Genomic DNA, 16188 nt, shown 5'->3' with positions numbered 1-16188 from the left:
AGTCATTTGTCTTTGCCCTTTCTGAAAATGCTTATTGAAAGTGTTATTGAAAAACTCTAACTCCCAATAAGTTTTTAATATACCTCTCAGGATTCCACTGATTAAAGGGACTGGGCAGATTTTTGTGAATGCTTGGTTTTTTAGAAGTATTTTCATAGAAATTCTATTTGATGCAGTGACATTTTGAATGCGAACAAGTTATGAAGCTCTAATTTTAAGTAAGACTTTGGGTCCATATCTTTTCCTCCCTGCCTTGAAAATTATTTAGACTTATAACCAATACATGTGGTAGGACACTCAAAAGTGTACAGGATCCTTATAGGAATCGCAGTAAATCTATCAGAATTTTACCCATGTATTTGATCACCTATCCAGAGTGATGGTATCAGACCTTCCTAGTTTAGAAAAAGGATCCCGGAGCCACATACCATTCTCGGGATTGGACGGCGTAGAGCGCTTCGGGTCCTCCTTGCCAGGCACGTCTGCGCCTTTGTCTGAGCGTATCATCCTCCCGCCTGAGCTCCCAGGAAGAATCCAGGCCTGGGGAGCAGATCCACAGACAGCACACCACTCACTCAACCACGCTGGCCACGCAGCTCTTGGCGCCCTGAAGTGTCTTTTCAACGCACTTACTGGGCGAGCCAGGCACACTGGGATCCTCCTCAAACAAGACATTCTTGCACTGTGGTCCTTACTCGCTGACCACCGCTGGTTGTGCGAGAGAGAAAACTGCTGTTTCATAAAACACTCGCTCTCCTTTGCCTAGTTGATTTTACCATCACTCAGAGCCTAGAAGCTTCCCTGGCCTGACTCAGGAGCCCCGTTCCCTCTCATTGTACCAGCGTCGTGTGTTACTGCCGAGCCACGCTCTTAGAGCTTACTTTCTATATTGCTTTGGGCAGGTTTATTTCTTCCTTTATTTTTTAAAATATCTTTTTATTGATTTCAGAGAGAGGAAGGGAGAGGGAGAGATAGAAACATCCATGATGAGAGAGAATCATGGATCGGCTGCCTCCTGCATGCCCCCTACTGGGGATTCAGCCCACAACCCAGGCATGTGTCCTCACCAGAATCGAACCCGGGACCTCCCGGGTCATGGGTGGACGCTCAGTCACTGAGCTATACCGGCTGGGCTGCTTTAGGTGGGTTTAATTTCAAGAAACAGAAACCCAAAACAATAGTGGCTGAACAGTTTAGATCTCGCTCCCGTCAACGGCCAGAGGCGGAGACCACCCCGGGCTGGTTGGGCGGCCTTGCTCCACGGAGTTCTCCGAGTGGGTTCTCTCCACTCAGCCCTCCACCACCCCGGAGGCGGTGTGCTCCTCACCCTCCTGCTCCAGGTGGCGGCTGGGCGCCACCCATCACGTCTAGTTCAGCCGGCAGGCCAGGGGGAGGGGCACGAGGAAATGAGGGCAGGGGAACGTGCCCACGGCTCTTGGAGGAAGTTTCCCAGAAGTTGCCCTCCCTTGACAGTGAAGAATCACGCCATGCCCTGGGTAACCCTCAAATGCCCACTGCACTTGCATGTGGCTGGAAGAAAACCTCTAGAACTATCTGAGCCTAGAACTCAACTTTCCTTTTTTTTTTTTCCTTTTGTAATCAATAGACAAGCATTTATTTAAGGCCTATTTTATACCAAGTCAATAATTGCCACAAGGGAATTTTTCAACTTTTCTTTACATACAAATACAGAGTACTTTTGCACAGCTTTAATACACACCGGATTTTCTGGAATCCTACTAAATGCAACCAAACCACTTAGACCAGAAAGCCCAGACCTGTACCTTTAGCCATTGAAAGCGGACAGAAGGGCAGACAGGTGGATCCCCGGCATTGAGGACCACTCGGCAGGGTCTCTTACCTGCGAGGCTGCAAACACGTAATGTTGCTGGTATGGAGAGAAAAGCTTCAGCGGGAAATTAGCTGCTATCAGCTGCCAGTCACCTCGCTGCTCCAGATTAAATCTCTGCACATCCTCTTTGATTTAATCCACAGACGCCTAACCATTCAATGACCCCCAAGCCTCCCCTGTCACAACTCTTAAGTAATCCTTACACTGAAGAGTCTAGTAATTTCTTTCATTTTTAGCCTTCCTTTAGTATTCTCTCTCTCCAATTGCCAGCACATTGTTAATGGTTAAAGATTAATACTTGTGTTGAGTATTTCAGGATAACAGACAACCCGCAACAGAAGATAGCATTTTATTCTAGTGGAAGGGAAAACTGTGGGGATACCGGAGAGTAAGCCTATGAGAAAACGATGGAAGACAACAGCAGTTCCTTCTGGAAGGCCCCCTCCCAAGCCACTGCTCTGAACTTAGTGGTTCGCCCATCCTGTGTCTCAGATTGGAGCTACTTCTTTGTCTGATCATTTCATATTGCAGGGAGGGGGGAGAGCTTGGAAAGTAGGCATCACAGAAAACAAAACAAAACAAAACAGGAGAAAGGGTACTGCTGACAGCAAGGCAAAGGGTCAAGACCAAATAGCGATTATAAGAGGTTTATCAGCCCCTTTATCCTAAATCAGTGATGGCGAACCTATGACACGCGTGTCAGCACTGAAAGGTCCCAGGTTCAATTCTGAGGCGGCTGCATGCCGAGGATGAAACATTTGCTGCTCTTGAGGATGAAACATTTGCGAAATAATGTTTTTTCCTCAAAGTGACACACTACCCAAGTTATGCTCAGTTTTTTTGGCGAAGTTTGACATACCAAGCTCAAAAGGTTGCCCATCACTGTCCTAAATCAACATATGGCTTTCCCCTGCTCTCCACCGTAGAGGAAAATCCAAGCTGGGAATGGGATACATTTGTGAATGTTTGATGAAAAGCACTTAGTTTTATTAAAAGTTCTTATTTTCACACTCCTCAGTGTGGATAGAGCGTCGGCTTGCAGACCAAAGGGTCCTGGGTTTGATTCCCGTCAGGGGAACATACCTCGGCTGCAAGCTCCTCCCTGGCCCGGGCCCTGGTCAGGGAGCATGCAGGAGGTGACCAATCGATGTGTTTCTCAATCGTTATTTCTGTCTTTCCCTCTCTTCCACTCTCTCTAAAAATCAATGGAAAAACATCCTCAGGTGAGGATAAAAAAAAAAGTTTTTATCTCCAACTCACTTCTCACTTTTGAACTTTTAATGCATGACCTGTATGAAATGACATCTCTGCAGCTGGAGGAGGAAAGAGCACTGGGAAGTTCTAGGTTCGAGGCTCAGCTCTAATAGGAAGTGAATCACAGCCACTCCTTGTCTGCAAAACGGGGATCAGTGGGGTGAACCCCTGCCTCCCAGGCTGCTGAGCATTCATCAGGGTGAGGTCCTTGCAAATTGCTACAGACATTGGCCTGGAGATTTAGGGGTTTTCCCCCAAGAGAATTGAAATTTTATGGTTTTAATATGCTATTTGAAAAGTGTAAGTACAGTAAGAAGAAACTAAAGTAACAGGGTAGTTTCATTCATGACTCCAATAAAAGGATGAATTGTAACATGTTTTTTGTGTTTTGAAGAACTGAGATGGCCTACCAGCATTTTAGAACTTCTCAGTGGGTCTTAAGTTTTTCTCTGTCCATTTCCACAGTTATCCCAGTCTCTATCTCCTAGGGGGTCAAAGGCATGCAGTACAATTGCCTTTACAAGTCAAATGTGGATTTCGATGTTTACTTACAAGTCAAAGCATTCCCTAATGGAAATGAAAAGTGTTTAACATACACGGATCTTCCAGTGCCGTCCCTCAGCAGCGAGCAGGCCCACGCGGGCAGAAAGCACCAGGCCTCTTGAGAAGGCATTACAACAAGGAGATGATTGGCTAAGGCCTAATATTTCTAACCAGGATTTTAAATCCTCACTCCTCCCTTCCCTGAATCTGTTTAAGGAAGAGAGAGAAAAAAAAACCCCACAAAACAAAAATGAAAAAACAAAACAAACATAAAAACCCAGTAACTATCGAAATATGCCTTTTATTCAAAGAAATAACAGACTTCTTTTAAGACCCTTGTCCTCGGGTTAATAGGATCAGAAGGTTAATAATTTGTCCTTTGCCACCAGAGGTGTTATAATTATAATTAAGTTTATTTTAAAGAGAGAGATGTCTAGGACCCTGGAGGAAGCTCTGCGGCACAGACGACGATGTGGGCACCAAAACACGAAGCCGGGCTCCTTTTGAAACCGCAGGCTGCCCTGTGTCGTTTCCTTTGCAATCAAAACAACCTCGTAAAGATGAATGTCTTTTATTATGAAAATTGCTGTTACATTACAGCCAACATTCCAAAACAATATTTTAATAAACACTCGTCTTGATTATAAAGTAGAGCAGAAACCATGATCCTGTTTAAGTTAGCATCTGCTGATGTTTAACATAAATCAGGAGGACACTCCGTACGCCCCCCACGTGTGCAGATGAGATGAGGAAGAGCACCTATGTTATCCAAACAGCTACTAGTGTTACTTGTACAGTATAAACCACCACTTACAACATAAAAAAAAAAAAAAAAAAGCAGAACACGACGACGCTGAGGTGTCACAACACTTGTGAGATGGGAAAAGCCGAGCGCGTTTCCTTTTTCTTCCCGTGAGTCCCATGCGAGGCGCAGGGAAGCACAGCACCAGGTCAGGGCCGGATGCAGGGCTCCGCTTCCCTGTCTCCCAGTCTTTGCTCCACTGCAGCCTGCATGCAAGTCTTCGCCTCCCTCCCAGCCTCAGGCACAGCCTTTGCCTGTGGACAGGGGAGGGTCCGCAGCAGCTCAGAGTCAGTGTTGGAGTCCAGTGTATTCACTCTGTAGCACTCACTGTAGGGAAACCAGGGACAAAACTCCTATGTTCTTTCACTCAGGAGGCAGAATACTCCTATGTGGACACGATCCTTGCTTGGGGTTGGAATCTGTTGGTCATTATATTGAACCTCTCTCCCATGATGAATACCCTGGTGGAAAAGCTTAGAAAAAGTTAAAACTGCAGTTTAAAAGTTCCTCTTCCCCTGTCTCAGCAAAGCAGCAGGATGCACCCAGGATTGCAAGGAACTCAGGAAGGCATAGTGTGGTTACCGTCGTTTCGAGAACAATCTGCTCCTTGCAAAAGGGTCTGGGGTAACTGCAGGCAAACCAGAAACTCAAAAATACCCATCAACTTCCTTAACGTAGGAAGCTCCACTGAGAACCTTCCTGACGTGGAGCAGCATAGCCTTCGCTGAGGAAGGGATGGAGGGATGTCCTCTTTTTTCAAACAGTAGTAGATGAGAGTTGGGGAACTCAACATAGACCAGGGACTGGTCCAATCTGAATTCTACCTCCTTTCCGGACTCCCCTTTAAACTGTACAGTCTTTTCCTCCGGGCTCAGAGCTCTGATCATTAGTAAGGCTCAGAAATAACCAAAAGAACACAACATCCTAACTTCAAGACCATTCTTTTTTGCCACTACAGGAAGGTGCCAGATGGTGCTTTAACACTCTGTAGAGATAATCCAGTTGTTAGCTGTTACGCAACCTAGTTAAGCTTCTCACGCTGGATCTGGTAGTAACATGCCTGAAAAAAAATCAAAACAATTTCAAATTTACTTTGAAAGAAATTACATAAACATAGCAATGCACATGGGACTGAAGAAAGGAAATCCCTTATTCATTCTGATGGCCCAATAAAATCAGTTGCTTTAATTTTCCCTGTTCTCTTCCAGTCTCCGATCCAATGTCTATATTGCCTAGCTATAATTAAGAGAAATACAATTTTGTGCATTTTCCTCTAATTAAAAAACAAAACAAAAAACTTTTTACAAGCTGTATAATATTCTTCACTAAGTAATACTATAATTTGCTAAGGCACTATTAATTGGACATTTAGAGTATGCTGCTCATTATAAGATACACAAATAACCATAATCAGAATCATGTTTGGTAAACATGCAGATTAAGCATCATTCCACACCTACTGAGTCAGAATTTCTAGGAACATTTAAAAAAATATATTTTATTGATTTTTTACAGAGAGGAAGGGAGTGGGATAGAGAGCTAGAAACATCGATGAGAGAGAAACATCGACCAGCTGCCTCCTGCACACCCCCTACCGGGGATGTGCCTGCAACCAATGTACATGCCCTTGACAGGAATCAAACCCGGGACCCCTCAGTCCGCAGACTGACACCCTATCCACTGAGCCAAACCGGTTCTGGCTCTAGGAACATTTTTAAAAAGCATCCCTTGGTGATTCTGAAAGTATCCTGGCCTGGGAGTTACTCACACTACAAACAACACCTCATCCAAATAATATATAATGTTTCCCATTCTTTAATTATAAATCTCCAGGAGTAGGACTACTCAAACTCCACAAACATTTTTGATGTTGTTGACATCAATGTTAATAACAGCTGTTTTCCAAAAGGGTGACTATTATTTAATCCATTATCAGCAATATTGGGAATAACACTGATTTCACCATAACCCCATCAGCAGTAGATACATTTTAAAACCTTTTTGCTAATTTAGCAGACACAAAATGACACCGTGTTTAAATCTGTGGTACTACAATATTCAGTAAGGTTGAGCATTTTCCTACATGTAAGTGTAATAATTCAGTTTCTTCCTTGGTGATATGTTTAGAGATGCTTTTCAATAACATAAGTAGTTAATAACTAAGTCATTGGTGGTATTTTCCCCAGTTCCCACCACCCTTTTCCAGTTTATTTAATAAAAATGGTATTTCAGTTGGAAAGTTAATAAATTAACCCAAGGCAGAAATCTGACATTAAATTCTAGTTTTTCCCCTCATTTTAATGTCTGCCTTTCCTTCTTTCTCCCCTTTTCTATCTTTAACACTAAAGCATCTGTAATTTGCAATATTGGTGATCCCACCTGATTCCACTCTCCTTCCAAAATTCTTAGTGAGTTATCCCACTACTTTACCATTTACTAAGTAAAACTTCTTGTTTCCATTTTTGTGTCTGATGTTTCCATTTTTATATGTGAAGTTTTCATTACAATGTCTACATGGGAGCTATCCCTTCCACTTAGTTGTCTATTCCTGTAACAGTGATATACTATCTTAATTATTGTAATTCTGTAACATTTTACTAACTGGCAGAGTGGGTCTATTCTCCCTCTCTTTTTTCAGAAGTATTTTTGTCATTTTCTTTCTGTTGTTCTTCCAATAAACTTCAGAATGATTCTACCATAGTCCAAGAAAACTTGAGGTGGGGGGAAGCAAAATAACTTAGAATAATCCCTGGAGAACCCAGATCAGAGAACCTCATTTGTACCTACTGGCTACAGTAATTCATGGGGGGAAAGAAGATGCAATTCATATTCATTCTCTACATACTGCCTCCTGTGTTTTACCTTAGTTCCACTAAGTAGCTCGGATACTTTTTGGACACAACGAATCCTGTTTCTTCTCTAAAATTATATTTATATAGATGCTCTACACTTATAAGCATTTATAAAACTTTGAATTATCAATTTCTAGGGAGATTGGGTGGTGAATAATTTGCTTTAACCCTTTGCACTTGCTTGCTTTTTTCTCGATTCCTTTATTCTAATGCTAACTGTGTGGAGTCACACTCGACATCCGAGTGCAAAAGGTTAATATTTTAGAAGATAATTGACTGATTGGTCAATTTCCTTAATATATCATATTTTAAAATATTAACAACTAGAGGCCCCGTGCACGAGATTTGTGCACTGGTGGTGGTAGTGTGTGTGTGTGGGGGGTGTCCTTCCGCCTGGCCTGCGCCCTCTCGCAGTCCAGGACCCCTCACTCCTTACTGATTTGCCTGCAGCGGAGGTGGGAGAGGCTCCCGCCACCACTGCTGCGCTCGCTAGCTGGAAGTCCAGCTTCTGGCTGAGCGGCACTCCCCCTGTGGGAGTGCACTGAACACCAGGAGGCAGCTCCTGTGTTGAATGTCTGCTCCCTGGTGGTCAGTGCGCATCATAGCAACCAGTTGTTTCACTGTTCGGTCGATATTAGGCTTTTATTATATAGGATATGTTCTCTAAAGGCGTTTGCATTAAACTTATTTAAAGAAGACAACTGGCTAATGACAGATCTATACTATGGTAACTGAAGGGTAGATTTTAAGGTAATGTTAAATAACACCTATACTTACCTTCAGGGTGGTGAACATTATGCCCTGTTCCCCATGCTGAAGATATGGGTCCATTAGATCCTCAATGAGATGTACCTCAGAGCCTAAATTCCTAATCCTGCCAATGAGAAAAGATACTGAATCATTTATGTGTACATCTTCCTCCTGAATCTATTTGAGGGGGGGAAGAAAGAAAGCTCAACAACGAGGTATTGACATAGTGGAATGGTTTAATAGAAATAGAATTTTTTTAGTGGGGGGGAGCATATTCCTGTCATCAGTTCAGAAAAAGCAAAAGGCACACATGTTAAAATAAGTGGTCACTAACATTAAAGTCAGAAAGACTGGTCACCTGGCCCGTAGCACCACATATAAGAAAACAGGAAACAGGTCGTCCATGGACCACAAGAAGTCCTCCTGCAGAGATGCCAGGACACCCTGAGAGATCTCCTCAAAAGTCTGCTGGATGACCTTCAGTTTGTCTGATGGGGTAAATGTTGTGCTGTTGTGGGGGAAAAAGACAAAAAGATCCCTAGTAATTTTCTTAATAGCCATTTGTTATTGCTTTTTTAAGAGTATTCCCTCCTGGGGTACACCAGGCATAATGAGTCGCTGGAAGGGGTGACCTCTGTAACCCGATGGTTCTCTGGGGAAAGAAGCTTCCAACTATCTACGATTCACCTGGAAGAATTCACTAAGTCACATGTCATCTCCTTTCACCAAGTGGATCTTATTTTCCCATTGTATGCTCTTCTCTGAGGAAGTTTAGTTAATTTCCATTTGGCTAAAGATGTGATTATATAGTAAGTTTCTGGGTAGGCGCTCCACTTTTGACAATACAAGGGCTTTGTAGCGTGAAAGGTAACACACAATGTCTCAAAAGAGCCTTTCCTATCTCCAGGCTCCAGATGAGTTTGACAACATCTAGTAGGGGAGGAGCGCTTAGAGCTTAAGTAAAAATAAGATCTCATTAATATCTTAATAGACTTACCACTACTTTGATATATGTGTTTTTTCCAACAAATAAGAGATTACCTGATCTGCTGTAGACATTCTACGGCTGAGGCAAAACAAGCATCTTTTGTGGTTGGCAAAACCTGCAAAAAGAGTATTTATGAAGCTCAATGAGAAAAGCTATCTTTTCCTGTAATAATAAAACAATACCGATGGCAGAGTGTGGGTCTTTGGTGAGTAACTCATGCTTGGGTACTATTCTACCGAAGTAAGATGGAAATTTCTAGTATCTCAAATCCCCCCTTCCAAAGAAAAGCATAGTTGCTAAGGAAACTAAAATCTACTATACCTTTTTAGTCTCTCCAAGGATTGACAAGGTCACTGGCCAAAATTTCCTGCAATGGAATCCATACTTTGTCAATGCAAGTTGTTACTTATAGTAAATTAACCCCCATAAAAACAGGTGATGGCTATATTGGCTTTCCTGTCCCCATTTAAAATAACTGCACCACAGACAGGTCAAGTTTTAATAAACATTCCAGAAGTAATTTAAGGTCTATCATGTCCTTTATGGATCTGTTATTCTATACTCCAAAATCCCTATACATTACGAATATGACCTAATAATGGCCAAAATCTTTCCTTCACTCAGTTTTATTGATCTCATCTTTACTATTAAATTATTCCCCACTAAAAAGATTTACTTTCCAATTCAGGTTTATTCCCTTTTTTGATAGCACAAATATATAATTATTGGGCATTGGGGTGATCAGCCTTATTACAGCACAAGAAAGCATAATCACTTAGTATCCTCCTAGAATAACAAGAAACAATGCCTTTCAAAAAAAGAGCACTTCTAAAACTTTTAAATTAGAAATTATGTATGGGGAAGGAGGAACAAGAAGGGAAGGGAGCATGCCCAATACTGAATACAATTAGCTTTCTTTGAAAATATGAATGTATATATATTTTGCTTTAAAAACTGCAAAGTATCAGGTACGATAACTTAAATTATATGTATATAATTTGATTATATATATATGTATATATATATGCATATGCATATATATATAATCAAATTATATACATATAATTTGAGTTATCGTATGTGTTATCGTATGTGCATATATATATAGCATGAACACACACAAATAAAAAATACTTTCTAAAGAATAATTGGGTCCATACTCATCTTCAAAAATAAAGATTGTTAAATATCACTATTTTGTGAAATAAGACAGATATGCAAATAAGTGAATAAACTGCAAATTGTATACATAATTAGATATCAAAGTACTCAATTCCTGATAATGCTATTTACATTTTAAATTGAAACCACCTGATTCCACTCATAACTGCTGTACGTACCTCTGCACCCCCAGGAAGCCCAGCAGGGCAACGTCTGGCTGCTTGTTTAGTCGCAGGACACACTCCCAGTAAATGTCCTCCTCCCGGTCGTTCTCCAGGGCATAGAGCATGAACAGTGGCGGGTAGAGCCGAGGCAGGAGCACGGGCAGCAGCAACCCAGAACTGGTTACCACGTAACTACAAAACGGTGGAGGGAGAGGGAGAATCATTCACATTAAAACTCAGTGCAGAATCCAAGTTGAAAGTAGAGGTGGGAAATTTTGAGTAAAGTAGTTACAATATTACTCTACTTTTACATATGGAGTTCACATGAGGAGCTTAGCCCCCGAGTCTGTCTTGGACCAACTGTGAACTCTTTTCATAACTCAAAACCTAACTGGAAACCCACTTGGTTTCCATTGTGAGATGATTTCTCGGTGGTTATTCTAGATCAGCATGAGGTGGCTTTCCTCCGCAGCCTTGGTGCCCAGTCATTTGCGGCTGTACTTGCATGAACTTGAGAGCTAAATGAACCTCAGAGATCACCTGTCCAACCACATCACTTTAGAAATAAGGAAGCTGAGATCGAGAGAAAACAGCTTTTCTGGGGTCATTTGGCCGCCACCCCCTTTCTTCACCATCTCCACCACCTCCATTTACCCCGGCTCTGGGGATTCGGATCTGGAATCTGACTTCCCAGTGCAGAAGGATTTCCTTTCTGTGGGCAGAGGAGCGGAGAGAGGAATTGTGCTGCCCTCTTCAGGAAGTTCGGGAAATAAAAACCTAAGGAGTAATAAAACATGTAATTATGGAATTACACCTCCAGAGAGGAGGAAAGAGTAAAAACACATTCCCATTATTTAATCTACTTAGGGACCTATGAAATCAAACTTTATATCAACTAGATATTTTAGTTGTCTGAGTTTCTTAACTGATGCTTCTCACAGAATAAAATTAAGAGTGCTGCTAATGAATAATACCACTAAAAATCTTCATGTGCTATGGCTTTTTTCTATCTAGTTATTTAAGAATGAAGAATTCTGATCTTTATGTTTCTTTTACTGGAAAATCCCATCTGAGGTCAATCTGTATAAACTCTTCGAGCAGAGACCATTATTCTCAGAGTATAAATAAGTATCAGTAGAAACTAAATGTCCGTTAAGAAAAAAACTAAAACCCAATTATTGTAAAATTTTAAAAAACGTTTTCATTGAATTTATTGGGGTGGCAATGGTTAATAAAATTATATAGGTTTCAAGTAAAATTTTTCAGTGTTTATATAAAAAGCCCAGTTGCTGAAAAAAATCTTTAAGTGATTAAACTGCCAAATTGTTGAGGATTTTCTTCTAGGCTCTGAATTTGCCCTACATTTTATCTCCAATCTCAAATGGTAGGTTTTTACCAGGGACAAGTTTATTGTCCTCTTTATTTTTACAGACTTTAACTGTGACCCTTGCTGTTTAAAGACAGTCTGCAATCTTCTCTATTTTTGTAGACTTACCCCCCTAATTTTATAGTTGGTAAAGCTAACGAAGGTCAGGAAACTTATCTTCATTATACCCTTGCTAATGCCAGAGCGGAAATACTCACAACCCAGTGGTCTTTTAGATCACAATGCCCCTAAAAGCTGAAATATTTCCACATATATTTAAGAAAGTTTTCTGGGACAAAATGATAAACTTTTGCATAATTATTTCAACATAATATTTTGTTGGCTTACACCTAGTAAATGACCTTGGATTTCACTAGTTCCAGATTTGCTTACTGCTTTAAAACTTTCAAAAAATGCTTACTTGCCCACTTTCTAACCTCTTTCAGAGTCTCTATTCAGATATGACCTTATTAGTCAGGCCTCCTTGACCTTCTGTTAAACAGCAGCATCTTACCCCAGCCCCATCCTCTTTCCCTATCATATTCATATTGTGTATTTTGTCTACTCTGTTCCCACTACAATGTAAGCTCCAGGACAATACAGATTTCAAAAAGTTTTGTGTGTGTTGTTTTATTCTGATAAATTCCCCCAGGAGCTAGAATGGTGGCTAACACAGAGATGCACTCGGTAATATTTGTTGAGTAAATGAACAAAGATGATACTGTTGTCAAGGAGCAGGACATAAATACTCAGGGACAAAACTTCACGTTAGACTTTCTCCTCTCTGTGATGGTACCTAGAGATGAAATCCAAATAAGACTGCTCTATTTCATACCAAAATTACAGTTAAATAACACTATTTTAGCCTTCTATTATACTTAATGAGTAAGAAAGACATAAAGGAAATTAATTCACAATGGCTAAGGTTCTTCTTTTTTATATTTATAGCATAAACATAAAATAAAAATGTACTTTCATGATTCAATCTATTTAAGGATCTCTGGCACAAAACCATTTTCTTGATGAATAGTTTCTATGATAAAGAAAAACATTTATGTTTCTTCACCAAGTTATAATCTCTAGATTCAGAGCAAAGATACCCAAACATTAGTAGAAACTAGTATTCCACAACTTGCCACCTTTTCATGGAAAGATCTCTTACCTCACCAGTTGGAAAATCCGCTTAAGGTAGGACTTAATCTCCTTCACAGCCTCCTGCAGTAACCGGCGGTTTGCTCCCACACCCACGTATGTCATTCTATACACAGCAACCAGGGTCTCCATGAGCCTGCCCAGGGGGTGCAGAGGAGTGTCACAGGCCTGAGCAGGGAGAGAATTAACAAAAGAAATACATAGAAGCAAAACCAGGAATATGACAAAAATGAGCAGTGAGTAGACTTGGATGATATGTTGTAGTTTTGCATCATTGATCCACTAGCCCAGAGTAATTTTGACTCTAGTTTTACCTTTATTAAATATTTCTTGATGTCATCATATTTCTCCACTGAGAAGGCACCAACATGCTGAGGAATGAATTCCAAACTCTCTAGTGTCTGAGTCTGTGAACGACTTAGTATCTCTGGACTATAAAAGGGAAAAGAAAGCCTCTTATGAATTTCACATCAAGAAAGCAAGATGATTGTAATGTGCACATAAAACACAGTTGACAACGAAAGGATAAAATGGAGGATCTAGAACAGCGTTTGCCCCAAATGAGCACATATATGGCTACTGACCTGCTATTAAGTTTATGTAACAGTCATTCAAAGCAGCATTTAAGGTTACTTCATAACAACAATACATTAAAGAAGATTTTACTCCACTATAAACCATGGTGTCGGAAGATACTATGTCAGCCTGAAGAGAAAACTGGTGATAGATTTGTCAGTAATGAGAGAAAAATGGAATAAAAGGGAAAGGAATAGCGAAGGAAAAAAGAAATCAAATCAGAGGGCAACGGAAGAAATAAAATGAGCTCAAGGAGTAAGAAGATAATGAGGATGCTACAGCAGGTGGTGAGGTAAGCACATTAACGGGTAAAGGGAAGCTTTGGACGAAGAGGCTAAGACAAAACACACTACTTATAATCGGCAGAAATGTTTGGTAATGGCGCTCTATCATTAGATTATAACCAATCAGAAATTAGAAACAATACACAATCATTATTTTTACACTATGTTAGAGATACAAATAAGATATGGTTTTATATAAAAGTTCATTCTCACTCCTTGGGAACATTCAACAACAGTTCATTAGGGTTAACTGGAGGCCTAAAGTATCAATGTCTACAGTAACAGGCTCTGTCAGTGAAGGCTGACCATCTGCAGCACACACAAGGGCAAGCCCGGTTTTAGTCAATTCTGGGAGTTTCTATTTCTTCCACTGATGGAGTAGAGGGTAAAAATCATGAACTTCATGAATGAAACACTATAATCAATTGCCATTTATCCCAAATACAGAAAAGAAAGACCCAAACTTAAATGCTCAGCAATGCTTGTGGAAGTTACTAAGTTAAAAAATAAGGATATGAAAAAGGGCAGATGGGGAAAAGGAAAGCAGGAGAAAAGGATAAGAAAAAGTAGAAAAACAGCCCGGCTGGTGTGGCTCAGTGGTTGAGTGTCAACCTATGAACCAAGAGGTCATGGTTCGATTCCAGGTCAGGGCTCAATCCTTAGTGTGGGGCATGCAGGAGGCAGCTGATTAATGATTCTCTCTCATCATTGATGTTTCTATCTCTCTCTCCCTCTCCCTTCCTCGCTGAAATCTATAAAAAATGCATTTTTTTTTTTTAAAAAAAGAATTTCCTCAAGATTTTTAGCTCTTGAAAGCTTCCCGTCATGGCTTCTCAAGCAGCTGGCATTGCCCCTGCCACGGAAGTAGTGGAGGCTAGAGCATGAGGAAATAGAGGAGAGAAAGAAGGCCCAGTGTATCTCCCCCACTCTATCTGAGCTTTAGGAGTCTTTTTTGCATCTTGAGCCAAAGCAGAGGGATTTTTCTGGATCTCTGTCCATCTACAGGAACATAGTACCTGCTTCCAGGTTCCAGGTTCCACTGCGTTCAGGCTGAGGGATATTTCAGTTTAAAAACCTAGTTAACTCATGACTGGTTCAACGGCCCTTTGAATTCAGATGTTCTTCCCCAGTACACTAGCTGACATTTACTTTTCAGTATTCAAATAGCTATCCATATATTCGGTGTGGGTTTATAGCTGAGTTCAGTAGAAGAGAATGGGCATGGGGGAGAGGGGTGGTGTTTTATCACTCTTACCAGAAACATAAGTATACCACTGACTTTTAAATTAAATTATATTTTTTTAAGTGTGGCAAGCCTTGACTACTCGTTGGTTTTTGAGTTTCATCTTCCTCCCATGCTCTGCTCTGTGCTGGGCGGGCATTCACCCACCTGTCTCTGTGTTGGCGCCGGTTGGCAGTGAGGGCCACAGCAATGTTGTCCCATGCTTTCCAAACTTCCCCTTGGCCTGGACTTTCACAGCCCAGCTGACGCCAACATTCGTCAAACACTGCTTTCCACTTCTCATCAGCTGGTACGGCCAGATTTCCTAGTTTCCTGCTATAAAAAGTCATACCACGCTTTTATTAATCACCTTTTTTGTGCAAAAATCCTAAAAAGAAACTAATAAACAACTGGGAGTGCTTCTGTGACAAAACTGCCTGAATTTGATGGTGGTTCGATTTTAAAAACACTGAATAAAAATTATGAAGGGATGGTTTTTAACTACTATTCATACACTAACGTCTATGAATTGTTAAGTACAAAGCACACAGAAGGGATTCCTTTGCTTTCTCCATTTACACAGAGTTGATTTTGTAAAGTTGATTCCTGTTAAAACAAGGACTTTCTGTGCTTTGCTCAACTCATGATAGGAATTGTGAAATGCATTGAATACTGGGTTCTAATAATACTCTAAGAATAAACATGGTATCAAGCTCCCATCAGAACAAAGAATCTAAGATGCTACCAAAAAACAAAGCTAAAGCTGGAATCAATAAAGGAAAATATACATATGCCAAAAACTTGTTGGGAGAACATAATATAACTTAGAGACTTAGATTTTAACTTTCTTTTCCATGAGTAAACTATTAGTAAACTAATAGTATACTCTTGCAGAGTATACTATTCCACTTGTTATATGAACACATGCCTGATCTTTATTTTTCAAATCAAATTGTGTAAGGGTTCCATTAAGAATGCTCTCTTTTAATCAACTTGGATACCTGCACCATTAACAGTAGTATTATTCCCACATACAGAACTTTTATTTTAAACATCTGTGCTCTAAGGCTTTAATCTAAACCAAGACTTTAGATTTAGCTATCCACAGTAGTGTCAGCTGACAATTCAAGGTTATACTTTGTTAAAAAAAAAAAAGAAAGAAAGAAAAAGAAACCTTCAAAAACTTGTTCTGCATTTAAAATATTAACCAGCTTTGATAAAA

General features: G+C 40.5%; 2 protein-coding genes across 2 annotated transcripts in view; both read right to left on the bottom strand.

Moving 5' to 3' along the window:
- MPP4 (MAGUK p55 scaffold protein 4) overlaps positions 1-507 on the bottom strand; it is a 31236-nt gene extending 30729 nt beyond the window's left edge. Inside the window, exon 1 of the mRNA XM_054722988.1 lies at positions 429-507. Coding sequence (XP_054578963.1) covers positions 429-507 — 79 coding nt within the window. The remainder of the gene's footprint in view (positions 1-428) is intronic.
- A 3697-nt stretch (positions 508-4204) lies between these two features.
- Positions 4205-16188, bottom strand: part of ALS2 (alsin Rho guanine nucleotide exchange factor ALS2) — a 54134-nt gene continuing 42150 nt past the window's right edge. The window contains exons 25-34 of the mRNA XM_054722886.1: positions 15135-15302; positions 13199-13316; positions 12895-13052; positions 11021-11143; positions 10382-10558; positions 9363-9408; positions 9095-9156; positions 8412-8561; positions 8081-8177; positions 4205-5511 (exon numbers count right to left, since the gene is read on the bottom strand). Coding sequence (XP_054578861.1) covers positions 5473-5511; positions 8081-8177; positions 8412-8561; positions 9095-9156; positions 9363-9408; positions 10382-10558; positions 11021-11143; positions 12895-13052; positions 13199-13316; positions 15135-15302 — 1138 coding nt within the window. The 3' untranslated portion in view covers positions 4205-5472. The remainder of the gene's footprint in view (positions 5512-8080; positions 8178-8411; positions 8562-9094; positions 9157-9362; positions 9409-10381; positions 10559-11020; positions 11144-12894; positions 13053-13198; positions 13317-15134; positions 15303-16188) is intronic.

Source organism: Eptesicus fuscus, chromosome 11 (assembly GCF_027574615.1).
Source record: "Eptesicus fuscus isolate TK198812 chromosome 11, DD_ASM_mEF_20220401, whole genome shotgun sequence".
Lineage (NCBI taxonomy): Eukaryota > Metazoa > Chordata > Mammalia > Chiroptera > Vespertilionidae > Eptesicus > Eptesicus fuscus.
Note: the sequence above shows the minus strand (reverse complement) of the source record. Positions and strands in the feature narration are given on the sequence as shown.